At 44.8% G+C, this 24,865-nt stretch overlaps 1 protein-coding gene across 3 annotated transcripts in view; it reads left to right on the forward strand.

The window, feature by feature from the left end:
* PANK4 (pantothenate kinase 4 (inactive)) overlaps positions 1 to 24,093 on the forward strand; it is a 46,837-nt gene extending 22,744 nt beyond the window's left edge. The window contains exons 14-19 of one of the 3 annotated variants that reach the window (XR_013622348.1): positions 1,900 to 1,955; positions 5,710 to 5,759; positions 12,748 to 12,852; positions 13,624 to 13,752; positions 21,973 to 22,041; positions 22,842 to 22,899. Coding sequence is in view for 2 of the 3 variants with exons in the window: in XM_078771551.1 (XP_078627677.1) it covers positions 1,900 to 1,955; positions 5,710 to 5,759; positions 12,748 to 12,852; positions 13,624 to 13,724; positions 21,973 to 22,056; positions 22,842 to 23,049 (604 nt within the window). In the remaining variant the exon portion in view is untranslated. Of the gene's footprint in view, positions 1 to 1,899; positions 1,956 to 5,709; positions 5,760 to 12,747; positions 12,853 to 13,623; positions 13,753 to 21,972; positions 22,057 to 22,841 lie in introns of all 3 variants that reach the window. The other 2 variants (XM_078771551.1, XM_068103369.2) reach the window with 2 other exon arrangements.
* Positions 24,094 to 24,865: the final 772 nt, after the last annotated feature.

The raw sequence follows: 24,865 nt of genomic DNA on the forward strand, positions 1-24,865 counted from the left end.
TGTAATGCAGCCTGGATGTCATGTTGGTGGTAAATGTGAATCATACACATGTGTAATGCAGCCTGTATGTCATGTTGGTGGTAAATGTGAATCATACACATGTGTAATGCAGCCTGTATGTCATGTTAGTGGTAAATGTGAATCGTACACATGTGTAATGCAGCCTGGATGTCATGTTGGTGGTAAACGTGAATCATACACATGTGTAATGCAGCCTGAATGTCATGTTAGTGGTAAATGGGAATCATACACATGTGTAATGCAGCCTGAATGTCATGTTAGTGGTAAATGTGAATCATACACATGTGTAATGCAGCCTGTATGTCATGTTGGTTGTAAATGTGAACCATACACATGTGTAATGCAGCCTGGATGTCATGTTGGTGGTAAATGTGAATCATACACATGTGTAATGCAGCCTGGATGTCATGTTGGTGGTAATTGTGAATCATACACATGTGTGATGCAGCCTGAATGTCATGTTGGTGATAACGGTGAATCATACACATGTGTAATGCAGCCTGTATGTCACGTTAGTGGTGAATGTGAATCATACACATGTTTAATGCAGCCTGAATGTCATGTTAGTGGTAAATGTGAATCATACACATGTGTAATGCTGCCTGTATGTCGTGTTAGTGGTAAATGTGAATCATACACATATGTAATGCAGTCTGGATGTCATGTTAGTGGTGAATGTGAATCATACACATGTGTGATGCAGCCTGAATGTCATGTTGGTGATAACGGTGAATCATACACATGTGTAATGCAGCCTGTATGTCATGTTAGTGGAAAATTTGAATCATACACATGTGTAATGCAGCCTGAATGTCATGTTGGTGATAACGGTGAATCATCACATGTGTAATGCAGCCTGAATGTCATGTTAGTGGTAAATGTGAATCATACACATGTGTAATGCCGCCTGTATGTCATGTTAGTGGTAAATGTGAATCATACACGTGTAATGCCGCCTGTATGTCATGTTAGTGGTAAATGTGAATCATACACATATGTAATGCAGTGTGGATGTCATGTTCGTGGTAAATGTGAATCATACACATGTGTAATGCAGCCTGAATGTCATGTTGGTGATAACGGTGAATCATACACATGTGTAATGCAGCCTGTATGTCATGTTAGTGGAAAATGTGAATCATACGCATGTGTAATGCAGCCTGGTTGTCAAGATGGTGGTAAAGGTGAACCATACATTTGTGTAATGCAGCTTGGATGTCATGTTGGTGGTAACGGTGAATCATACGCATGTGTAATGCAGCCTGGTTGTCATGTTGGTGGTAACGGTGAATCATACGCATGTGTAATGCAGCCTGGATGGCATGTTGGTGGTAACGGTGAATCATACGCATGTGTAATGCAGCCTGGATGTCATGTTGGTGGTAACGGTGAATCATACGCATGTGTAATGCAGCCTGGATGTCATGTTGGTGGTTTGTATGCATCCTCCTTTGGCTGATTAGCTGCATCGTTTTCTGGGGGCGTTGCTGTGCCGCTGAAGCAATGCCCCCATTACCAGTCAGCTGGTACTCATTTTGCTGACCTCATAAGGATGATGACTGAGTCAACCCATATAGTGTTAATTCAACGGCATGACAGGGGCTCAGGACCCTAAGATCTCAAACCAGCCACCTTAACCGTTAAACCAACACCAGGGCTGATGTCATGTTAATGTGCAGAGTTCGCTGAGGCCTACAATGGGATTTTGAGTTCCTAATCCCATGGGGCTGTGCCTTGTGGAGGTTCTTTCGGGGTGCTTTGTGGGTTCATTTTGATCTTGGTGGTTTGCTCAAAATTAAAACTTTTGCTCAGTTTTACAAACTTTGCATGCAGAACATGAAAAGTCTTCACTTTCTGTTTCTCGATTTCCCTCCCCAGTGTTTTGGAGTCTGATCCAGGGTTTGGATTTGAAGAAGCCAAGCAGCAACTCCAAGGTGAGGTCGCCCTGTGTCTTCCACCACAAATTGCATGTGCCTCGTGTTTTTGTTGCACTTTGAACATCATATTTTATAATTGATGATGCCACAAGGAAAGTTTGAAAGGTTTAAAAACAGGATACTTGCCGACGCCCACGGCGGTACTCCAACAGGCACTCGCAGTGCCGTTCTAAAAAGGCGCAAAATGAAGCGTATATGTAAATAAAAAGTAGATTAATATAAAGTATTGTTACGTTTTTGGGGGTAGGTAATGAAATATCTTAGTACAGGTAGAATTGTATAGTGTAGTGTGCTCCGAATGTCGCGAAGAAGAAACCTTCCTGTGTAACTAAGTAGGCCCGGATGTCGCATAAGTGTATATTTGTCTCCACGTGAGGGGTGAAGCTATGCTAATTAGTTAGGGTATAAGGGTAGATCCCCTGTGTGTAGTCCCCTCTGAATTTTTTTTTTTTTTTTTCCTTCGTTCCTTATGACACTTACAACACCAGCCATGCGATCAGCACCTACATATAACATAATCACCGACGATGCCCAGACACCAATAACACCATCTCGTCAAGTCTTCTCGATGGGTGCCAAGGGTAGTCGTGAGGCCACGCCCTGAAGAACGATCGGATAAAGAATGATGGGGTGAGCGGGTGGCACTCGTTGATTGGTGAGTGTGATTTCAGAACATTCTAGTGCCAGGAGTAAAAAGGCAAAGCACCGCTATTTTCGCGCTCTTCTGCACCGGCTTTCATGACGAGCAGTCACAGTTACACCCTCTCTCTCTCTCTCTCTCTCTCTCTCTCTCTCTCTCTCTCTCTCTCTCTCTCTTCTGCACTGCCTTTCATGACGAGCAGTCACAGTTACACACTCTCTCTTATCCTGGGTTCGTGACAAGCAGTCGATTTGCATTCCCTGTCTCTTTTGTTCGGGGCTTGGTGGTCGCGTTCGCGCGCTCTCCCGGTGTGGGACTTCAAGTGAGCAGATGGATATTTTCCGCTCGTTTGTGCTGGCTTCGTGACGGCTGCGCTTCATGCTGGGTGAGAAACAGCGGAGCTTTGTGGAGCGTGGAACGGCGGAGGAGAGATTTTTGCCTGGCTGCTTTGGGAGTTCGCGCCATTGTGCATTTCCCACGCAGAGACTAGTGGACCCGTTCGACAACCGCCAGGGTTCGAGGGCCGCTTGAGGAGACCAGAGCCGAGTACCAGCTAACACTACACACCGCATTTTTACTTTCATTTGTATATAAGTCCGTATAGAGACGTCTATTTGTCTGTGTCTGTATATAAGTCCGTATAGAGACGTCTCAATATAGGATTTATTTTACCTCGGCATTCTTTTTATCGTGTTGCATTTATTTTCATCAAACCTTTATTTGTTACATTTTCAATTGTGTGCCTGTCTTATTTATCTGTCATGGGTTCGAGGACGCCCAAGTGAAATCTGAGCAGGTAGGCCTTGTCACCCTCCACTCCCGCACGTGTAAAAGGCACCGCCATAGTCTTGGGTGAAAGCCTCGGAGTTAAAGCTCGGTTGGCCATCCGTCACCTTGAGGTGTGTAGTGAAGACACACGATAGTATTTTGTTGATTTAAAAATAAAAAACCGCTGACGCCGGTTGAAGCCACCAAACCTAGCAGGGTTTTCACTTTCAATTAAACTGCGTTACCTTGTTGGTGGTTTGGTGTTCCCAAATGAGGAACCGCGCTCTCGACTCCGCACCCTGTCTACTTAATACATGCGGCCGAGCGAAAGGGTGGGTGTGAGTCAGCTATCTGATGAGTGAATTGGGGGAAGGGGGGAGTGTGAGGTATAGCATCCCATCTTTTTGCTATGCACGCACGAGCAATGAAGGAAAGGACAACCGAGCAGGTTTGAAGGTGCAGTTTACCAAACGTTAGACGTATTTACAATATAAATTGTTTCCAGCATATATGGAGATCACAATCAATAGGGTACATATTTAAAGAGGCAAATACACTTTTTTTTGGAAATTCCAACTTCTTTCCTGGAAGTCCTTGCAGTGTTCATATGTTTTATACCTCTCCCACCTCCCCCCAAGCCCTCCCCCTCCCACATTTCTCTCGATGTCCCTGCTCTCAAATGTGTTTGTGTCCTTCCCCCTCTCTCCCCATCTCTCCCCATCTTGTCTACCGCTCCCCTTATTTTGTGTTTTATGTGTCGGTTTGACTTTTTGTGTGATTGATGTTAGTGCTTTCACGAGCCTCGATCTTGTATACAAAAAAAAATAAAAAAAAATAAAAATGAGCACATGCACAGATAAAAAGCAGTTACCCTTAGCACATAAATTATCCTTCTACGAGTACAATCGTAATTGCCAAGGGATGAACAAGAGAGGTACCACAATCACACAGGAACACTAGAGAAGAAGAAGAAGAAGAAAAGAAGAGCGGAGCATAGTTATAGCCCCTGGCTCACCTGACACAGACGAGGCAGGCCTGTCGATCCAAAGTGAGGGTTTCAGCAGGCAGGAATGGCCGTGGCCCTCGTGTTTCAGACCGTCAACCAGCAGACGTCTATGCAGACTCATTCGTGCAGGGCAGAGACTTGCCCAGGCAGTTCCGTCTCGTCCCGACAGTTCTTGTGGTTAGGGCAGGCAGATGTCAATTTGGCCGAGAGTCAGCTTGCAAACAGTCAGGCTTACAAAGAATCAGACTGGCAGAGAGAGTGACTTGGCAAAGAGACAGACTTCATTTGCTCGCTCGCTCGCTCTGGCTTTTTATCGGGGCAGGGATAAGGTGTGGTCACGGCGTTTTTTGCATCTTACCGCTCGCTCGTGTATTTTACTGCTCGTTTGTGCCGAGTTTCCATTGGCTCCTGGTTCGTCAGGTCTTCGAGTGACTTCCACAAAGTGTGCGGGGACTGAGTGGCACACCTCTTTCTGGACGAATCTTTGGCAGTGGTACTCTCCATTTCAGCATGATTCTGTACATCTTGGTGCAGGGGGCGATTTGTAATGTGTTTTTAAATGGGGAAATGCAGGCAAGGAAGGGACTTCTATTGAACTCGAGGAAATCCCCGGAAATAGTGGCTTGGAAGCGATATGGTGATGGATGGATAGACAGAGTGATTAAGAGGATGGATTTAAAGGATTTACACGATAAAGGATTTGTTACAGCGATTTGGAGGCAAAAAGATAAATGATTTAGATGTTGGATGAAGAGGGACAGAATTTGAGGGGAGCTCGGTAAGTAGAGGTTAGGAAGCGAAAGGAAGAGGGATTTGAGATTGATGTATGCACCGGTGGATTGGTGTTTAAACAAGGAGAGGGAAGTATCCAGTAGGGGTTGCGGGGTTTGGAAGGCAAAGGGTGGAGGGTGTTGGGGAATCCCCGGAAATAGTGGCTTGGAAGCGATATGGCGATGGATGGATAGACAGAGTGATTAATAGGATGGATTTAAAGTTGGATTGAAAGTGGAAAGTCAGGAAAATCGCACCGGGGATGAAACATGCTAATCTCACAATGCATTTCCCCCCAATCCCCTGCACATAGGGTAGGGATCTATCTAAGCACAGACACTAATGAAATGACGAACATCAAGGTTTCCCTACTTGTTCAGAGATGCTCTTCCCGAGGTCCATTTCCACAATCATAAAATTCAAATGTGTATTATTTTCCTGAAAGTGGAATGTTCAATAATGTCAACCAATTAATAAATTGTACATTGAGAATCACGGTGACCATTACAATGGTTCTGTGAGACCAGTCGGTACGACCTCTCTATGGTTCATTTATTTCCTCGCAGAGCGTCCTTGGCTGTTTGATGATTATGATGCGTGGCTTGAGCGTCTCCAGGTGAGTGGAAATTAACCAGTGAGTTTATTCCTCCACTCTCATTGGATTTATCATATTTGTAATTGGTAAACATGGTGATGTGTAATGATGTGCTGGTAATTGGTAAATATGGTGATGTGTGACGATGTGCTGGTAATTGGTAAATATGGCAATGTGTAACAATGTGCTGGTAATTGGTAAATATGGTGATGTGCGACGATGTGCTGGTAATTGGTAAATATGGCAATGTGCAACAATGTGCTGGTAATTGGTAAATATGATGATGTGTGACGATGTGCTGGTAATTGGTAAATATGGTGATGTGTGACGATGTGCTGGTAATTGGTAAATATGGCAATGTGCAACAATGTGCTGGTAATTGGTAAATATGGTGACGTGTAATGTGCTGGTAATTGGTAAATATGGCAATGTGTAACAATGTGCTGGTAATTGGTAAATACGGCAAATGTGTAACGATGTGCTGGTAATTAGTAAATATGGCGATGTGAAACAATGTGCTGGTAATTGGTAAATATGGTGACGTGTAATGTGCTGGTAATTGGTAAATATGGCAATGTGTAACAATGTGCTGGTAATTGGTAAATACGGCAAATGTGTAACGATGTGCTGGTAATTAGTAAATATGGCGATGTGTAACAATGTGCTGGTAATTGGTAAATATGGTGATGTGCAATGATGTGCTGGTAATTGGTAAATATGGCAATGTGTAACAATGTGCTGGTAATTGGTAAATATGGTGATGTGTAATGACGTGCTCGTAATTGGTAAATATGGTGATGTGTGATGACGTGCTGGTAATTAGTAAATATGGTGTTGAGTAACGATGTGCTGGTAATTGGTAAATATGGTGATGTGCAATGATGTGCTGGTAATTGGTAAATATGGCAATGTGTAACAATGTGCTGGTAATTGGGAAATATGGTGATGTGTGATGACGTGCTCGTAATTGGTAAATATGGTGATGTGTGATGATGTGCTGGTAATTGGTAAATATGGTGTTGAGTAACGATGTGCTGGTAATTAGTAAATATGGCGATGTGCAATGATGTGCTGGTAATTGTAAATATAGTGATGTGTCATGATTTGCTAATAATTGGTAAATATGGTGATGTGTAATGATGTGCTGGTAATTGTTAAATATGGTGATGTGTAAGGATGTGCTGGTAATTGGTAAATATGGTGATGTGTGACGATGTGCTGGTAATTGGTAAATATGGTGATGTGTGACTATGTGCTTGTAATTGGTAAATATGGTGATGTGTGACGATGTGCTGGTAATTGGTAAATATGGTGATGTGTAAGGATGTGCTGGTAATTGGTAAATATGGTGATGTGTAAGGATGTGCTGGTAATTGGTAAATATGGTGATGTGTGACGATGTGCTGGTAATTGGTAAATATGGTGATGTGTGACGATGTGCTTGTAATTGGTAAATATGGTGATGTGTGACGATGTGCTGGTAATTGGTAAATATGGTGATGTGTAAGGATGTGCTGGTAATTGGTAAATATGGTGATGTGTAAGGATGTGCTGGTAATTGGTAAATATGGTGATGTGTGAGGATGTGCTGGTAATTGGTAAATATGGTGATGTGTAAGGATGTGCTGGTAATTGGTAAATATGGTGATGTGTGACGATGTGCTGGTAATTGGTAAATATGGTGATGTGTGACGATGTGCTGGTAATTGTTAAATATGGTGATGTGTGACGATGTGCTGGTAATTGGTAAATATGGTGATGTGTAAGGATGTGCTGGTAATTGGTAAATATGGTGATGTGTGACGATGTGCTGGTAATTGGTAAATATGGTGATGTGTGACGATGTGCTTGTAATTGGTAAATATGGTGATGTGTGACGATGTGCTGGTAATTGGTAAATATGGTGATGTGTAAGGATGTGCTGGTAATTGGTAAATATGGTGATGTGTAAGGATGTGCTGGTAATTGATAAATATGGTGATGTGTGACGATGTGCTGGTAATTGGTAAATATGGTGATGTGTGACGATGTGCTGGTAATTGGTAAATATGGTGATGTGTGACGATGTGCTGGTAATTGGTAAATATGGTGATGTGTGACGATGTGCTGGTAATTGGTAAATATGGTGATGTGTGACGATGTGCTGGTAATTGGTAAATATGGTGATGTGTGACGATGTGCTGGTAATTGGTAAATATGGTGACGTGTAATGATGTGCTAGTAATTGGTAAATATGGTGATGTGTAAGGATGTGCTGGTAATTGGTAAATATCGTGATGTGTGACGATGTGCTGGTAATTGGTAAATATGGTGACGTGTAATGATGCGCTAGTAATTGGTAAATATGGTGATGTGTAATGATGTGCTAGTAATTGGTAAATATGGTGACGTGTAATGATGCGCTAGTAATTGGTAAATATGGTGATGTGTAATGATGTGCTGGTAATTGGTAAATATGGTGATTTTTTTTTTTTTTTTTTTTTGGATACTGAATCGAGGCTCGTGAAAGAGCTGACATTTACTTCACAAACAAATCAACCAGACAAACAAAATATATAAAAAGAGGGAGCGGAAGACAAGAGAAGGGGAAGCACACAAACACTTGAGAGCACACAACATTTAAGAGCAGGGTGATGTGTGGGAGGGAGAGGGCTTGGGGGGAGGAGGTGTGGGAAGGGAGGGGGGGGGGTGGGAGATGTATAAAACATAAGGACACCAAGGACTTCCAGGACAGAAGTTGGTATTTCAAAAAAGTGGAATTGGGGTGAAATTAGCGGGGATAAGTAATAAGATGATGTGTAAGGATGTGCTGGTAATTGTTAAATATGGTGATGTGTAAGGAAGTGTTGGTAATCTATTTTGGCATATTTGGTTTGGTTTAATGAGGAGAGAATTGGTTTGGGATGAAAAGACTTCTGCATTGCTTGATCTATTTTCATTGCAAAGATTCTTTATTTTAATTGTAAATATTATCTATTATAGTTTTAAATATTCTCTATTTTAATTGTAAAGATTCTCTATTTTAATTGTAAAGATTCTCCATTTTAATACGAAAGATTCTCTATTTTAATTATAAAGATCCTCCTTTTTAATTATAAAGATCCTATGTTTTAATTGTAAAGATCCTCTATTTTAATTGTAAAGATCCTCCATTTTAATTGTAAAGATTCTCTATTTTAATTGTGAAGATCCTCTATTTTAATTGTAAAGATCCTCTATTTTAATTGTAAATATTCTCTATTTTAATTGGAAAGATCCTCTATTTTTATTGTAAATATTCTCTATTTTTATTGTAAATATTCTCTATTTTAATTGTAAAGATCCTCTATTTAAATTGTAAAGATCCTCTATTTTAATTGTAAAGATCCTCTATTTTAATTGTAAAGATCCTCTATTTTAATTGTAAAGATCCTCTATTTTAATTGTAAAGATCCTCTATTTTAATTGTAAAGATTCTCTATTTTAATTGTAAAGATTCTCTATTTTAATTGTAAAGATTCTCTATTTTAATTGTGAAGATCCTCTATTTTAATTGTAAAGATTCTCTATTTCAATTGTAAAGATCCTCGATTTTAATTGATAGATCCTCTATTTTAATTGTAAAGATTCTCTATTTTAATTGTAAAGATTCTCTATTTTAATTGTAAAGATTCTCTATTTTAATTGTAAAGATCCTCTATTTTAATTGTAAAGATTCTCTATTTCAATTGTAAAGATCCTCGATTTTAATTGATAGATCCTCTATTTTAATTGTAAAGATTCTCTATTTTAATTGTAAAGATCCTCCATTTTAATTGTAAAGATTCTCTATTTTAATTGTAACGATTCTCTATTTTAATTGTAAAGATTCTCTATTTTAATTGTGAAGATCCTCTATTTTAATTGTAAAGATTCTCTATTTCAATTGTAAAGATCCTCGATTTTAATTGATAGATCCTCTATTTTAATTGTAAAGATTCTCTATTTTAATTGTAAAGATTCTCTATTTTAATTGTAAAGATTCTCTATTTTAATTGTAAAGATCCTCTATTTTAATTGTAAAGATTCTCTATTTCAATTGTAAAGATCCTCGATTTTAATTGATAGATCCTCTATTTTAATTGTAAAGATTCTCTATTTTAATTGTAAAGATCCTCTATTTTAATTGTAAAGATCCTCTATTTTAATTGTAAAGTTCCTCTATTTTAATTGTAAAGTTTTTTTGTGTACGGTCTTCTGCTCTTCTAAAGTTCCTATATTTTAATTGTAAAGATCCTCTATTTTAATTGTAAAGATCCTCTATTTTAATTGTAAAGATCCTCTATTTTAATTGAAAGATCCTCTATTTTAATTGTAAAGATTCTCTATTTTAATTGTAAAGATCCTCTATTTTATTTGTAAAGATTCTCTATTTTATTTGTAAAGATTCTCTATTTTAATTGTAAAGATTTAATTCACTGTCTTTCCCTTGCGGTCCCCCTGTGCTGTCTTTCCCTCGTGGTCCCCCTGTACTGTCTTTCCCTCGCAGTCCCCCTGTGCTGTCTTTCCCTCGCGGTCCCCCTGTGCTGTCTTTCCCTCGCGGTCCCCCTGTGCTGTCTTTCCCTCGCGGTCCCCCTGTGCTGTCTTTCCCTCGCGGTCCCCCTGTGCTGTCTTTCCCTCGTGGTCCCCCTGTGCTGTCTTTCCCTCGGGGTCCCCCTGTACTGTCTTTCCCTCGCGGTCCCCCTGTGCTGTCTTTCCCTCGTGGTCCTCCGGTACTGTCTTTCCCTCGCGGTCCCCCTGTGCTGTCTTTCCCTCGCGGTCCCCCTGTGCTGTCTTTCCCTCGTGGTCCCCCTGTGCTGTCTTTCCCTCGCGGTCCCCCTGTGCTGTCTTTCCCTCGCGGTCCCCCTGTGCTGTCTTTCCCTCGTGGTCCCCCTGTGCTGTCTTTCCCTCGTGGTCCCCCTGTGCTGTCTTTCCCTCGTGGTCCCCCTGTGCTGTCTTTCCCTCGTGGTCCCCCTGTGCTGTCTTTCCCTCGTGGTCCCCCTGTGCTGTCTTTCCCTCGTGGTCCCCCTGTGCTGTCTTTCCCTCGTGGTCCCCCTGTGCTGTCTTTCCCTCGTGGTCCCCCTGTGCTGTCTTTCCCTCGTGGTCCCCCTGTGCTGTCTTTCCCTCGTGGTCCCCCTGTGCTGTCTTTCCCTCGTGGTCCCCCTGTGCTGTCTTTCCCTCGTGGTCCCCCTGTGCTGTCTTTCCCTCGCGGTCCCCCTGTGCTGTCTTTCCCTCGTGGTCCCCCTGTACTTACTGTCTTTCCCTCGCGGCCCCCCTGTGCTGTCTTTCCCTCGTGGTCCCCCTGTGCTGTCTTTCCCTCGCGGTCCCCCGTGTTGTCTTTCCCTCGTGGTCCCCCTGTGCTGTCTTTCCCTCGTGGTCCCCCTGTGCTGTCTTTCTCTCGTGGTCCCCCTGTGCTGTCTTTCCCTCGCGGTCCCCCTGTGCTGTCTTTCCCTCGTGGTCCCCCTGTGCTGTCTTTCCCTCGCGGTCCCCCTGTGCTGTCTTTCCCTCGTGGTCCCCCTGTGCTGTCTTTCCCTCGTGGTCCCCCTGTGCTGTCTTTCCCTCGTGGTCCCCCTGTGCTGTCTTTCCCTCGCGGTCCCCCTGTGCTGTCTTTCCCTCGTGGTCCCCCTGTGCTGTCTTTCCCTCGTGGTCCCCCTGTGCTGTCTTTCCCTCGTGGTCCCCCTGTGCTGTCTTTCCCTCGTGGTCCCCCTGTGCTGTCTTTCCCTCGTGGTCCCCCTGTGCTGTCTTTCCCTCGCGGTCCCCCTGTGCTGTCTTTCCCTCGCGGTCCCCCTGTGCTGTCTTTCCCTCGCGGTCCCCCTGTGCTGTCTTTCCCTCGCGGTCCCCCTGTGCTGTCTTTCCCTCGTGGTCCCCCTGTGCTGTCTTTCCCTCGTGGTCCCCCTGTGTTGTCTTTCCCTCGTGGTCCCCCTGTGCTGTCTTTCCCTCGCGGTTGTCAGCTCTTTCACGAGCCTCGATTCAGTATACAAAAACAAAGAAGAAAAAAAAGAAGATTCTTTATTTTAATTGTAAAGATCCTCTATATTTATTGTAAAGATTATCTGTGATACAAACACACAAGTATCTGGTAACATTTCCTTCAGTATTATATGGTCCTTGAACCCATGATGACACCAAATCAACCTTTTCCATTCCCCAAAATTCCATGCTGGCATACGAGAAACCCTGTCACCACAATAGCAAGACATTCTGTATTATGGAACACATTTACTGCAGGAAGATGGTGTCACGTGCAAATGTCACAAACCACCTCTGCAGAAGGGAAGGAGCGGATTGCGGCTTCTTACCCAGGCCTCTCGAGGTCCCGACACTGATGCCATCGAACATGCATCGAGAGCTTCCCAAAAGCCAACCTCAACCGAGTAACATGTGAGAGATGAAACAAAATCTACTCCACATTCGGCGGAAACTCTGGATCGGGATGTCATAGAGGACCCTTCGACTCGGTGTCATCATGGGTTCAAGGACCGTATGATATTGAAGGAAATGTTACCAAATACTAATCGATGTAATCTGTTTGATTGTGTTTGTATCAGATTGTTGAATAAAATTTTTTTGCCATCAGAGATGTTCGTTTTATTCGGGAAGGACACAAAGTTAACAATCTCAGGTACACAAACTCCTAATGCCACACAGTGAAGGCTGTTCTTCACAAACATCCAAACATGTAGCAGATAACATGTCCAACTAACTTGTTAACAAACTTGTGGCTTTGCATCGTGATGGCTTTGGCATCGTCTGATGACTATTCTATGGCCGAGTGATCATTGTATCGCCATCACCGTGAGAGTTACCACGATATATTGATAAATAAATCGTCACGTCCCCTTTTCCTTTCAAAACTGAATAGGTTAATAAATTGATCGGCGGCTTCACAACGTCCTTTTGTTTGCCCGTTACCAGGGAATTGTACCTCGGCGGATGTTGAGTGATTAAACTGTCTGGGTGCTGTGCGTGGCGCTTGCCATCCTGTTGCTCCACTCACTGTGTTGGAGTGCAGGGGTCGCCACACCACTGTGCTCTCTTCTTTGTAGACAACAGTGGTGCTGATATCGTGCTGGGCGTTCTGCCATTTGTGAGGGAGCTGCTTTCTCACGGTACAGAGGTATGTTCTTCGATGGTACACGCACGCCGGCAAATGCTTGCCGTACAGGTGCGGTGATTATCCTGCAGGCGTTGCAACTCCCACTGATAACGATGAAAGTAACCATGTGGAGTTAAATTGTGAACATAAACGGTGGTGGCAAAATGTTTTTTGTATTTATTTATTTTGGTGGACGGAGGTTACGTTTTCACCCCCGTTTGTTTGTTTGTTTCTCTGTTTGTGTGCAGGATATCTCAAAACGTTATGGACGGATTCGGATAAAATTTGGTGGACAGGTTGGGTGTGTGCCAAGGACGAATTGATTAATTTTGATGAAGGTCCGGATTCGGATTCTGAATTTTTTTTCGTGATTCGTCAACATTGAGAGATGGGGCTTAAAAAAAGATACATATAGGACAATATATCAATAGGTTTTAGACGGATTCGGACGAAACTTGGTGGACAGGTTGGTTGCGTGTGTCAAGTATGAATAGATTTGATTTCGGTAAAGGTCCGAATCCGGATCTGGATCCGATAATTTCTTTAAAGTGATTCTTCACCATTGAGAGATGGGGCCTAAAACGATATGGAGTATGGCATCTCAAAAGTTGTGGACAAGTCATGACGAAACTTGGTGGATGAGTTGGTCAGGTGATGAGGACAAGCCGATTCGATTTTGGTTGAGGTCTGGATCCAGATTCGGCCTATCGGTGGGATACAAAATATAAACTAATCAGCCTGGCGGAGGTATGTGCTCTACCGAGTGCTGTAGCAATAACTCTGCACATACAGGTCATCCTGGCAGCTAACTCGGGCCCGGCACTGAACGACGTGACGAGCGGAGAATTGAGTATCCTGACGGCTCGAGTCGCAGAGATGGACCCCAGGATCTGGTGAGCCCTCTTGCCCCACCGCTCTGAGGTACACCCACACATGTAATTGAAATTCTCATACCTGTTTACCTTTTGACAAGGCTCTTTTTCATATGATTGTCCCAGCGATATTGACATGGGGACCGCAAGGCTAACCCCCGCTATAACAGGGAAAATGGCCTTAAAATGCATGTTGTTGTTGTTGTTGTTGTTGTTGTTGTTGTTGTTGTTGTTGTTTTCCCAGCGATAGGATGTCTCCTCAGATCTTATTGATATATTTGCGTCACCCAGTGTTGTGAAAAAGATTGAAGACCACAGGCCTCATGCTCAAAATCCCACCCCATCCACACCTCCCCTGCCCCCAATTGTCACTTTAAAAAAAATGATTCTCCTCCCCTTGTACTCTTCTAGTTTGAATTCCCATAACACCGTCGATCCCAACCCTCCTCAGCTCCTCGAGGATGTACAAGTTCTTCCACTAACCCCAACCTGGTTAAACTCCCAATATCCAGGCTGACTGCACACGACAGTTTTCTCCAGTTAGTGAAACCCTTACTTGTTCAAACACCATCCTATATTATCCCACATCCCTAACCATGATATTTTCTACCCCCACAAACTCCTCCGAAACCAATCATCTTATTTGGAGGTTTTTTTTTTGGTTTATTTGTTTTTTGGGGTTTTTTTTGTACACCAAGTCAAGGCTTGTGTAAGAGCTAACACATAGAACGTATAATAAACAGATTGTTAGACAAGAGGGGGAGAGAGAGGGAAGCACAACAGCAGCAGAGAACAGGGACATTGGGAGATATGTGGAAGGGAGAGGGCAGAGGTGGGGTACACGGGATAAACAAGATGGACACTAATAGGACTTTCAGGAAAGAAAACGATATTTCAAGGAGGTGGACTTGGGGTGTATTAACAGGGGTAGAAAAGATCAAGGTTTTGGATTGGGGAAAATAAGAGATGGTGGTGAACAGCTGTTTTGAAGATCTGGAGGGAGGAGTGGGATTGAACAGAGTGAGGGAGTTTGTTCCAGAGGCGGGAGTAAAGAGGAATGAAAGAGTGAAGGTGAGCAGAGAGTCTTGATTTTGGTAGTTTCACCAAAGAGGGTTGCTGGCAGATCTTGTGCGTCCTGCAGGAATATTTGGGGTACAGAGCACAGAGCAGGAGGAGCTAGGCCGGAGAGGAGTCAGTCGAAGATAGAAAGACCACCAACCTGCCTGCGGTGACAGAGAGAGAAAGGCCCTCAGAATCAGCTTCATCACGGAAGATACCAATGATTCTGAAAGCTTTGGCTTCTGCAGCGTGATGCCGAGCTAGGTGTGAGGCAGGAGCACCAGACCAGAAGAGCAGTATTCCATCAAGCTGCGGAAGAAAGCTTTGTATGTGGTGCGAAGCTCAGGTGTGCCAAGGAAGGACTTCGCACGATGGATGATGCCCAGTCGGCGACTCACTTTGGAGGCCAGTATGTGGTTTTCCCAGGAAGGATCATGGCAGATAGTGAGACCCAAAAGCTTGAGTGACAAAACTTCTTGGAGAGGATTGTTTGGAAAGTGGATGGGAGGGTTGTCCAGACGGTCTTTTCGGAGACACATCGTGAGAGTGTGAGATTTGTCAGGATTGAAGGACATGTTCCACTTGTTTGACCAGTCTGTGATTTTGTCCAGGTCTGCAGAGAGTGAGGAGGCTGCAGACTGCTGATCTGAGGGATGTGGTAGGGAGCAGCAGAGAGTGGAGTCATCAGCAAAGAGATAGAGAGGATTTTTCAGAGAGTCGGAGAGATCATTGATGAAGACCATGAAGACCATTATGTCTTTCAATCCTGACAAATCTCACACTCTTACGATGTCTCTCCAAAAAGACCGACTGGACAACCCTCCCATCCACTTTCTGAATAATCCTCTCCAAGAAGTTCTGTCACTCAAGCTTTTGGGTCTCACTATCTGCCATGATCTTTCCTGGGAAAACCACATTTCAAATCTGGCCTCCAAAGCCAGTCGCCGACTGGGCATCCTCCGTCGTGCGAAGTCCTTCCTTGGCTCACCTGAGCTCCTCACCACATACAAGGCTTTCATCCGCAGCTCAATGGAATACTGCTCTCCCCTCTGGGCTGGTGCTCCTCCCTCACACCTAGCTCGTCTTCACGCTGTTGAAACCAAAGCATTCAGAATCATTGGAATCTCCCGCAATGAAGCTAACTCCAAGGGCCTCTCACTCACTCACCGCAGGCAGGTTGGTGGTCTTTCCGTCTTCTACCGACTCCTCTCTGGCCTTGCCCCCCCCCCCCCCCAGCTCTCTCTGGGGTCTGTCCCGCAAATATTCCTACAGGTCGCACAAGATCTGCCTGCAACCCTCTTATGGTTAAACTGCCAAAATCAAGACTCTCTGCTCACCTTCACTCCTTCATTCCTCTTTTCTCCCGCCTCTGGAACAAACTCCCCCACTCTCTTAAATCCCACTCCACCCTCCAGGTCTTTAAAACAGCTGTTCACCACAATCTCTTATCTTCCCCCATCCAAAACCTTGATCTTTTCTACCCCTGCTAATTTCACCCCAATTCCACTTTTTTGAAATACCAACTTCTGTCCTGGAAGTCCTTGGTGTCCTTGTGTTTTATACTTTTCCCTCCCCCCCCCCCCACCCCCCTTCCCACGCCTCCTCCCCCCAAGCCCTCTCCCTTCCACACATCTCCCTGCTCTCAAATGTTGTGTTTGTGTGCTTCCCCTTCTCTCCCCATCTTGTCTTCCGCTCCCTCTTTTTATATATTTTGTTTGTCTGGTTGATTTGTTTGTGAAGTAAATGTTAGCTCTTTCACGAGCCTCGATTCAATATACAAAAAAAAACAAAAAACGGAAAAAGACCAGAAAAAGCACAGGGCCCAGAACACTGCTTTGGGGAACTCCAGCCAGAACATGAAGGGGAGATGAGAGAAATCCATCCAGGGCCACACGTTGACTACGACCAAGAAGTCCGCAAGCCATGCGTTGAGATTCCATGGATACCACAGGAGGAGAGTTTGGAGAGCAGAGCGGGGTGCCAGACCGTATCGAAGGCACGTGATATGTCAAGGGAGACAGCTCTGATTTCCTGTTTGGCATTACGGACCTCCATCCATTGTGGAGACAGCAGAAGTAGCATGTCCAGAGTGGAATGACCTGGTCTGAATCCAAATTGATGATCCGAGATCAAGTCATTGGAGAAGAGGAAGGATTTGATATCAGAAGCGATGATGGATTCCATGACCCTGCTGATTATTGGGAGCAAGCTGATTGGTCTGTTGTTGCAAGGATCTGTTTTTGCACCTTTTTGTGTAAAGCGGTAATGTTGGCTGATTTCCAAACTGATGGCAGATGACCTTGAGCAAAAGAGAGGGTGAAGAGAACAGAGAGAGGGTGAGATAGAGCGGCAGAGCAGGATTTTAGGACCCGTGGGCTGATGCCGTCTGGTCCAGTTGCAGAATCAGAGTCGAGGTTTGACAAAAATTTCTCCACCTTGTCAGGAGAGAAGGACACAGTCCTGGAGCAGCTGGGTACGACTGGGAAAGGTGGGTACAGAGAGCGATGGGTTCGGGACACAAGATTTTGAGGCAAACAGAGTTGAGGCATTTAACTTTTTCACGTGCGGTGTCAGCAGTGTATCCGTTTGAGGTAAGGGAGGGGATGGAGGGGGAACAAACACCAGAAACAGATTTGACCAGACGCCACCAGGATTTGTAGGAGGGAGACAGGTTTGAGAGTTCATTCTTGAGAGAGGAGAGATATTGTTTCCTGGATCTCCTGAGGGTAGACACACACTTGTTCCGAGCTTTGTAAAAGGAACTAAGATTTCGTTCAGTTGATAAGTTGCTTCATGGCAACTGCCTCACCACAATATTGTTGCGGATCTCACCACCAGCCTTCTCCCCTTACCAAGGGGGGATTAGTCGCCTTGTCTTTGACTGGCCGACGGGACCCGGGACCTATGACGTCCTTTCCGGACTGCGCGAAAGAGGGTCGTAGGACTAAAATCCCTATTACCTAATTACTCGCGCTGCCCTGAAACGAGGAAATAAGCCCCGCACGAATCACGCGTGCTGAGACGCCGAGTGGTGCGTACATGCGATCCGTGCCATTTATATGGTGACCCCGGTTCTAGCGATCTCGTTCGTACCACGCTTAGCCAATGGAGAAATCACAGAGGCGATCGAATTGGGAAGAAAGGAATAACAAGATTTATTTACACTATACAGGGATTCCAGAAAAGAGGACACAGTGCAGCCTTAAAAACAGTCAACTTAATTCCCAGGACAAAAGGGCCCGTCTCACACACAGACACACTCACACGGGGCTTGCAGCTGCGAGATGATGGTCCGCGTCCAAGAATGGCTCCCGTGCAGCTCCCTCCGGTCTCCAGCTCGTCCCGTGCAGATGGTAAGTAGAGGGGCAGGAGCTCTCCTCATGTCGTTGGCGCACAGAGGTTAATACGGGGCGAACGGTAGGGTCTGGGCTCTGGCGGTTGGCGGTTATCACTGGCGTTATTACCGCGTTCACTCGTGTGGCTGAGTAGGCGATATTCGCCACGGTGCGTCTGGCTGCCTTTCCTTCGGCGCGTACGTAATACTGAGATATAGTGCAATGCCCCCAAAGCGAGCGCTGCGAATCACGTTCTTCACAGTCCTCTCGCGTGCGTTCTCCCCTTGCGAGTTATCTCGTGCCAATCAGTCCTCCTCGTTCTCCCTCGTGCTCTCTTTGTAACAAGTGTGCTGCGAGTCCTGACCAAGTCCTGTTCACCACTCTCTCAAGGGCAGTCCTCTGTGCAGTGACTTTTGTAGGCACGCCCCGCGAACCTTCTAGCACTTACCAGACGCGCCTTACCACGCCTTACCACGCCCTGTCACGCCGTGCCGTTAGAGTCCTGGTTGGCTGGTGGCCCTTACCGTCATCGCCTCTTGACGCCGCCCCACCCCGAACCCGCGCTTCTCCCTCTTAGGCCTACCTCGTGTTACTCGACTAGTGAGCGAGCAAATGGCAGCAAACGCTGCTGGCAGCCAAAGCGTAATAAATGCTGCGGGTAGCCAAAGCGTAACAAACTGAGGGGGTCAGCCAAATGGGGCGCGGGATCTATTATGCCCATAGAGGTGTGATTGGAGGGTGGCGCGAAAATGAAGGGACCTAAACTCATGTCTTTACACAACGCAGATATTACTAGGGGAAATGGCCTATACTTACACATACTATGACATAACTAATACTACAAGGTGGCCTACGTGTTGCTCGTGGACTAACTATGGGGGGCAACCCTTTAACCTTTAATGATCAATATGTGCCAATCTCAAAACCGTAGCAATATAATACTGCTTTGCGCTCAAGTTTAATCACAACAAAACTTTCTACCGTCAGATTTTTAACCACGATATACCTGAAAATGGGTTCCATACCGTGACAGTGAGGAGGTCATTTGGCCCGTTATTGTCGTGTTGCACTCCCGAGTTGATTTATTTACAAACCCGAGGTAATTTCTTAACTACAACTTCACTCCTTTACACACTTTAAATACTTTTAGATCCTTTCCACCCCTTAGACCCTTTACACACCCCCTTAGATCCCTTTGACCCTTTACACTCCTTTAGACCCCTTTGACCCTTTACACCCCTTAGAAACCATTGACCCTTTACACCCCTTAGAACATCTTTAGACCCCTTTTAACCCTTTACACCCCTTAGACACCTTTAGACCCTTGCCCCCTTAGACCATTTACACCCCTTAGACCCACCCCTTTGACCATCATTTACACCCCTTTAAACCCCTTACACTCCTAAGACCCTTTACACCCCTTTTGACCCTTTAACCCCCTTCGACCTTTTACACCCCTTAGACCCTTTCATACCCATTTCGACCCTTTCATACCCATTTCGACCCTTTCATACCCATTTCGACCCTTTCATACCCATTTCGACCCTTTCACACCCATTTTGACCCTTTCATACCCATTTCGACCCTTTTGAGACATATACACCTTTTGACACTTTTCAAACCTATCGACTTAAGACACTTTGGCCAATTTAAGACCATTTGGGTACTTTTGACCCCTTTTGCTCTTTTGTCATTAGACACCCTTAAACCCCATTTGGCACTTTTAAGATAATAATCGATTCTTTAAACACTTTCGACCCCTTTATGACCCTAAAAAAAACTTTGGACCCCTTAGATAATTTGAATAAATTTCCTCCCAAAATCGGTTTTGATGACCTTTTCTGTGCACTATTCGCGTTGCATCACAAGTTGCGATGATGAATCTAAAGTGATTTCTCAAAGTGAAACCGATGTTGAAACGTGAAACTGAAACTACTGATATATGGATCATCGAATGGGAAACCAGAATGAAATGCTGTGGGAAATTGCTGAAAGCAAAGCTATGGTGAATATAGAGAGGGGGGGGGGGGGGGGAGGAGGTCAGAGCTGAAGAAACGATGTGGAGAGGGATAGGTGCCTGAAGGTGGTCGGTTGGTATGGAAAGAACTTTGGGGATCTTCCGTCAGGTTGTAGGCCCAAAACATGCCTAAACCCATTTCCCAGCTGAGCTTTTATAATATCACCCTTACTTCCGAGCAGTATTTCGGAGGTACAGAAAACCTTCGGAGGTCGAGGTCCCCAGCTGGGAAAACCCTCTCCCCCCCCCCCCCTCCCCCATCGATGGGTACCTTTGCTAGAATATATGTATGTGTGTATATAAAGTAATGACTTGCGGTTGGGATTAAAATCAAATGAATCCATTTTGAGTTCTCCAACCTTTAATGAGCAAATAAACAACTGCTCGACGTTTCGATCAGCAACACGGATAAATGTGCATCCACTGACCTTTCTCAAGAGTAAAGCAAAATAATATACCAGTTCCAGTTCTCCCAGATTTGAAGGGTGCCTTCTCCCAACTGCTCTTTTCAGATCTCCCCACAGGTGTGTTCAATGGGATTTACATCTGGACTCATTGCTGGCCACTTCAGAACAGTCCAGCGTTTTGTCTTGAACCATTCCTGGGTGCTTTTTGAAGTGTGTTTGGGGTCATTGTCCTACTGCAAGACCCATGACCTTCAACAGAGACCCAGATTTCTGACATTGGGTTGAACATTGTGCTCCAAAATGCCTTGGTAATCTCCTGATTTCTTGATGCCATGCACACATACAAGGCACACAGTCCCAGAGGCAGCACAGCAACCCCAAAACATCACTGAACCTCTTCCATGTTTAACTGTAGGGAAGGTGTTCTTTTCTTTGAAGGCTTCATTTTGTTTTCGGTAAACATTGAGATGATGTGCTTCACTAAAAAGCTCTAATTTGGTCTCATCTGTCCACAGGGCATTCTCCCAGAAGGATTTTGGCTTGTTCAGGTGTATTTTGGCAAACTCAGTTGGTCTTTCTCAGCAGTCGGGTCCTCCTGGGTCTCCTACCATATAAACCCCTTTCATTGAGTTGGCGACGGATGTTGCGAGTTGAGGCTGTCGTACCTTGTGTCTGAAGGTCTGCTTGAATCTGTTTGGAAATTGATGGAGGTGCTTTCTCCACCATTTGAACAATCCTTCGCTGCAATCTTCGAACAAGGTTTCTCTTCCCGCCACATCCAGGGAGGTTGGCTACAGTGCCATGGGCCTTAAACTTCCTGATAACATTGCGTACGGTGGACACAGGAACATCAAGGTCTCTGGAGATGGACTTGTAGCCTTGAGAGTGTCCATGTTTGGCTACAATCTTGTGTCTGACCTCCTCGGACAATTCTCTGGTTTTCTTTCTTTTCTCCATGCTCATTGCAGTACACACAGTGACACAAAACTGAAAGGAATGACTCCTTTTCTCTCTTCAAACTGGTTGAATGAGTGATTTTTATATTGCAGGCACCTGCAACTCACCACAGGTGAGTTCAATTCCAAAGTAAAGGAGAATTACCTGCTTGAAATCTAATTATTTCTAACAACTTCCAAAAGGTGCCAATATTGTCCGGGCCATTTTAGGATTTCTGTGTGGAGTAAGCTAATATTTAGTAATAAATTCAGTGTTTTTTGTGTTGTTCCACTGCAAACCAAAGAAATACACATGTGGATACCAAAATATTCTTTAATTTCAACAATTTTCTGGAAGAAATGGTGCGTGATTTGAAAAAGTTGCAATGGTGCCAATATTTTTGAATAAATGAATAAATGACGAATAAATGAAATTGTCTGAATAAATGACGTTCTATCACATTTTTCAATCTTCCAAATGTTTATAAAGCCTCCAACCTCACCCTCTTCCTCCAGCTCAGCCCTCAGCAATGACCAGCTCGTTGTGGTCCAATCAGGATCTAGTTCACCTTGCCTGGACTTCAGGTGGGTGACTAAAGGGTACGACATGTTGTTGTTGTCGGAGATTGTGCTGTGCTGGATGCCCTACTCGCTACAAATGGCTAACAGATTGAAACCTCAAATTACACTGTTTTGCCGGTTTCAGGACATGACATGTACCCCAAGGACCTTTCCCCCTTATGGGCTGTGATGGATCTGTGTGCTGGTCATTTATATTTGCTCGATTGGTTCATAGGTCAAGGCCTTTCAATTTGCTGTTCTAAAATCTTTTTTAATGTGCATATGAGTCGTGTGAAGGTGAGCAGGTGCTTTACTGTGCTCCCTTTTGAATCACCCCCACACCTTTTGAAAAGAATGGGGGCATATTGTAGTTGGCTCCGTTCATCTGTCATGCTATCTCCTCAAACGGTTATGCAGAAATCCACCAAACCTGGTAGTTAGGATCACCACATGGCACAGAGGTACAAGAGTAGTATAAATTTTGGCCCTCCCTCCTGGTGAGGGGTCAAAAGGTCAAATACCAAAATAGCAATTACATGCAAATTATTGAATGAAACTTTGTATATGCAATCAACATTTGGGGACGCATGAAACATGCAAAGATTTTTGGTATTTGACCCCCGGTTCATGCCCCAGTGTGGGGACTTGAAATTTGATATTGGGTCATTCCTGGTGAAACGTTTTGCCATATTTGAACTTTGCTTTAGGTGGGAAGCATGGGGATTTGCCATGGAGCGCCATTGACTTCCCTCTAGTTTTGTTGCGCTCGTATAATATGTTGCACTTCCTTTTCTCATCGTTTTCCCTTCCTACATGCCTTTCAGCCGGTTGGATGAAGCTCTTGTCACTGAGGTTGAAAACCGGAAAGTGGACCTGTTGTTGATCGAGGGTATGGGCCGAGCCGTGCATACAAACCTCCATGCGACTTTTCTTTGTGATGTCCTCAAGGTGGCCGTCCTCAAGAATGCTTGGCTTGCGCAGCGTCTCGGTGGTGAGCTGTACAGTGTGGTCTTCAAATACGAGCCATCTTGAGGACGGTTGGGGCCACGGAGTGATTTTGGACTGAGGAAAAGTGGAAGAGGGGAGGGGTTGTGACACAGTATGAGGATTATGGATGGTATTTACAAGGAGTGGGACTCGTAATTGGAGAGTGTCGTCTGACCATGTGATTCAGACGAGCTAAAGCAAGCGAGAGACAATCTCATCTAAATCTGCATTTCTCTTCTCGAGCGCATTATTTGTTTTGTTTTGTGATCGATACTCTCGTTTGCACCTGATGGCCTAGTTGTCCTTCGGCCGAGATGACCTAGTATTGCATGATCTTTTATTTCTAATAAAATGTCTATTTCATGCAAGGTTGCGCTTTGTGTTGAAGATGTGTGATTAGAGTGAAGTGGTTGAGGTGTGAGCAAATGTGAGCACTTGGTTCGGTACAAAGTCAGGACCATTTCCTTGGACAACTAACTATCCAGCAATCGACATAGTCTGGTGTCCTTCTCTGCTTGGCAAGCTCCGCCTGGGGCATACAACACCGCATTCATACCAATGTCTACCTATACACGACTCACACAATATCAACTTGCACACCACTCAAGTTATTTTCCCTATTGACCATTCAACACCTGCCAACACACTGCTCATGCAATATGAACTGACACACTGCCCAAACAAAACCTGCCTATACACCGCTCAAATAATATTTATGTATATGTGGGGGATTTCATTGAATTCCCTATCCTGATAGTGGCAGCAGCGACACACTGTGACCTATTTTCATTGGCGTCTGACTCGCGTATGAAATGTTGACCATATCCCATGTTTGGCCTTGGCAAAGCATTCTCTCAGAATGAGGCCTAGTCTGCCTTGTCAACTTGGAGCGGTGTTATGAGTTATTCTGACCCTGGGGGAAAGTATGTTAAGCCAAATACGGGTTGCAGCTCGCTGAGATGTTGGTGCGGTTTGTGCATGATTGTAATGACTGTGAAGTCATCCATACTGGCGTTGCTGTCCTACACGCCACTTCAGCATCTTCCATGCATGTATTATTTTTATAATTAATAAATCCCTTGTACACTGTCCGAGTTCGACCAGGCACTTATTAAACCCATCGACAGATGGCGACAAGGATGGGATCCAGCCCGGAGGGGGGAGAGACGGTGTCGTGGCTCAGTGGTGGCAAGATGTCTGGGCGCCTACTAAAAGGTGAGAACTTTCTCGGTAGTACGATGAACTTGCCACCATTGAGTGAAGGATAATGTCTTGGCTTTATCTCCAGCGCGGATTCGAAGGAAAGTTAAAGGGGAACTGACAGGGTGCAGAGATTTGTTAAAGATAAGGGGGTGGGTACAAGTGGCTTGGGGCCCGAGTACTTGTGAGTGTTTCCAGGGGGCTTGAATAGCCTGGACACTCGGCCGCGCTGTGAGTGTTTCAAAGAGGCAGCCTTGAAAGAAAGTCTGGACGTACACGCATTGGAGGTCCGGCAGGAGTGACACAGTTGGATGCGTTGAGTGTCTCTTTAAGGGACAGGTAGTACCTATACACTCGGATGCTCGCTACACTCTGCCTTGAGGACGTGAATGACGGCAACACTCTATGGGTATTGTCGTGCACCCGTCGGTGGAGGAAGCCGGATAAGGGGCGCCTCCTTTAACCCAACGAGTTGCGGAGAAAGGGAGGAAATACCAGTAAGATGGGTAATGGACAAGGAAAATCTTGTGAAAGGAGATGAAAAATGATCACCAAATCTAAGGTACACTGGAAGCCATTTGGCTGGTGGGCTGAGAAATGTATCCGTCGAGAGGACGATAGGTAGGTGGGACAGGGGATTCAGTCGGATCAGGCACTCAAA

The sequence above is a fragment of the Myxine glutinosa genome, chromosome 2 (assembly GCF_964187855.1).
Source record: "Myxine glutinosa chromosome 2, kmMyxGlut1.1, whole genome shotgun sequence".
NCBI classification, from domain to species: Eukaryota; Metazoa; Chordata; class Myxini; order Myxiniformes; family Myxinidae; genus Myxine; species Myxine glutinosa.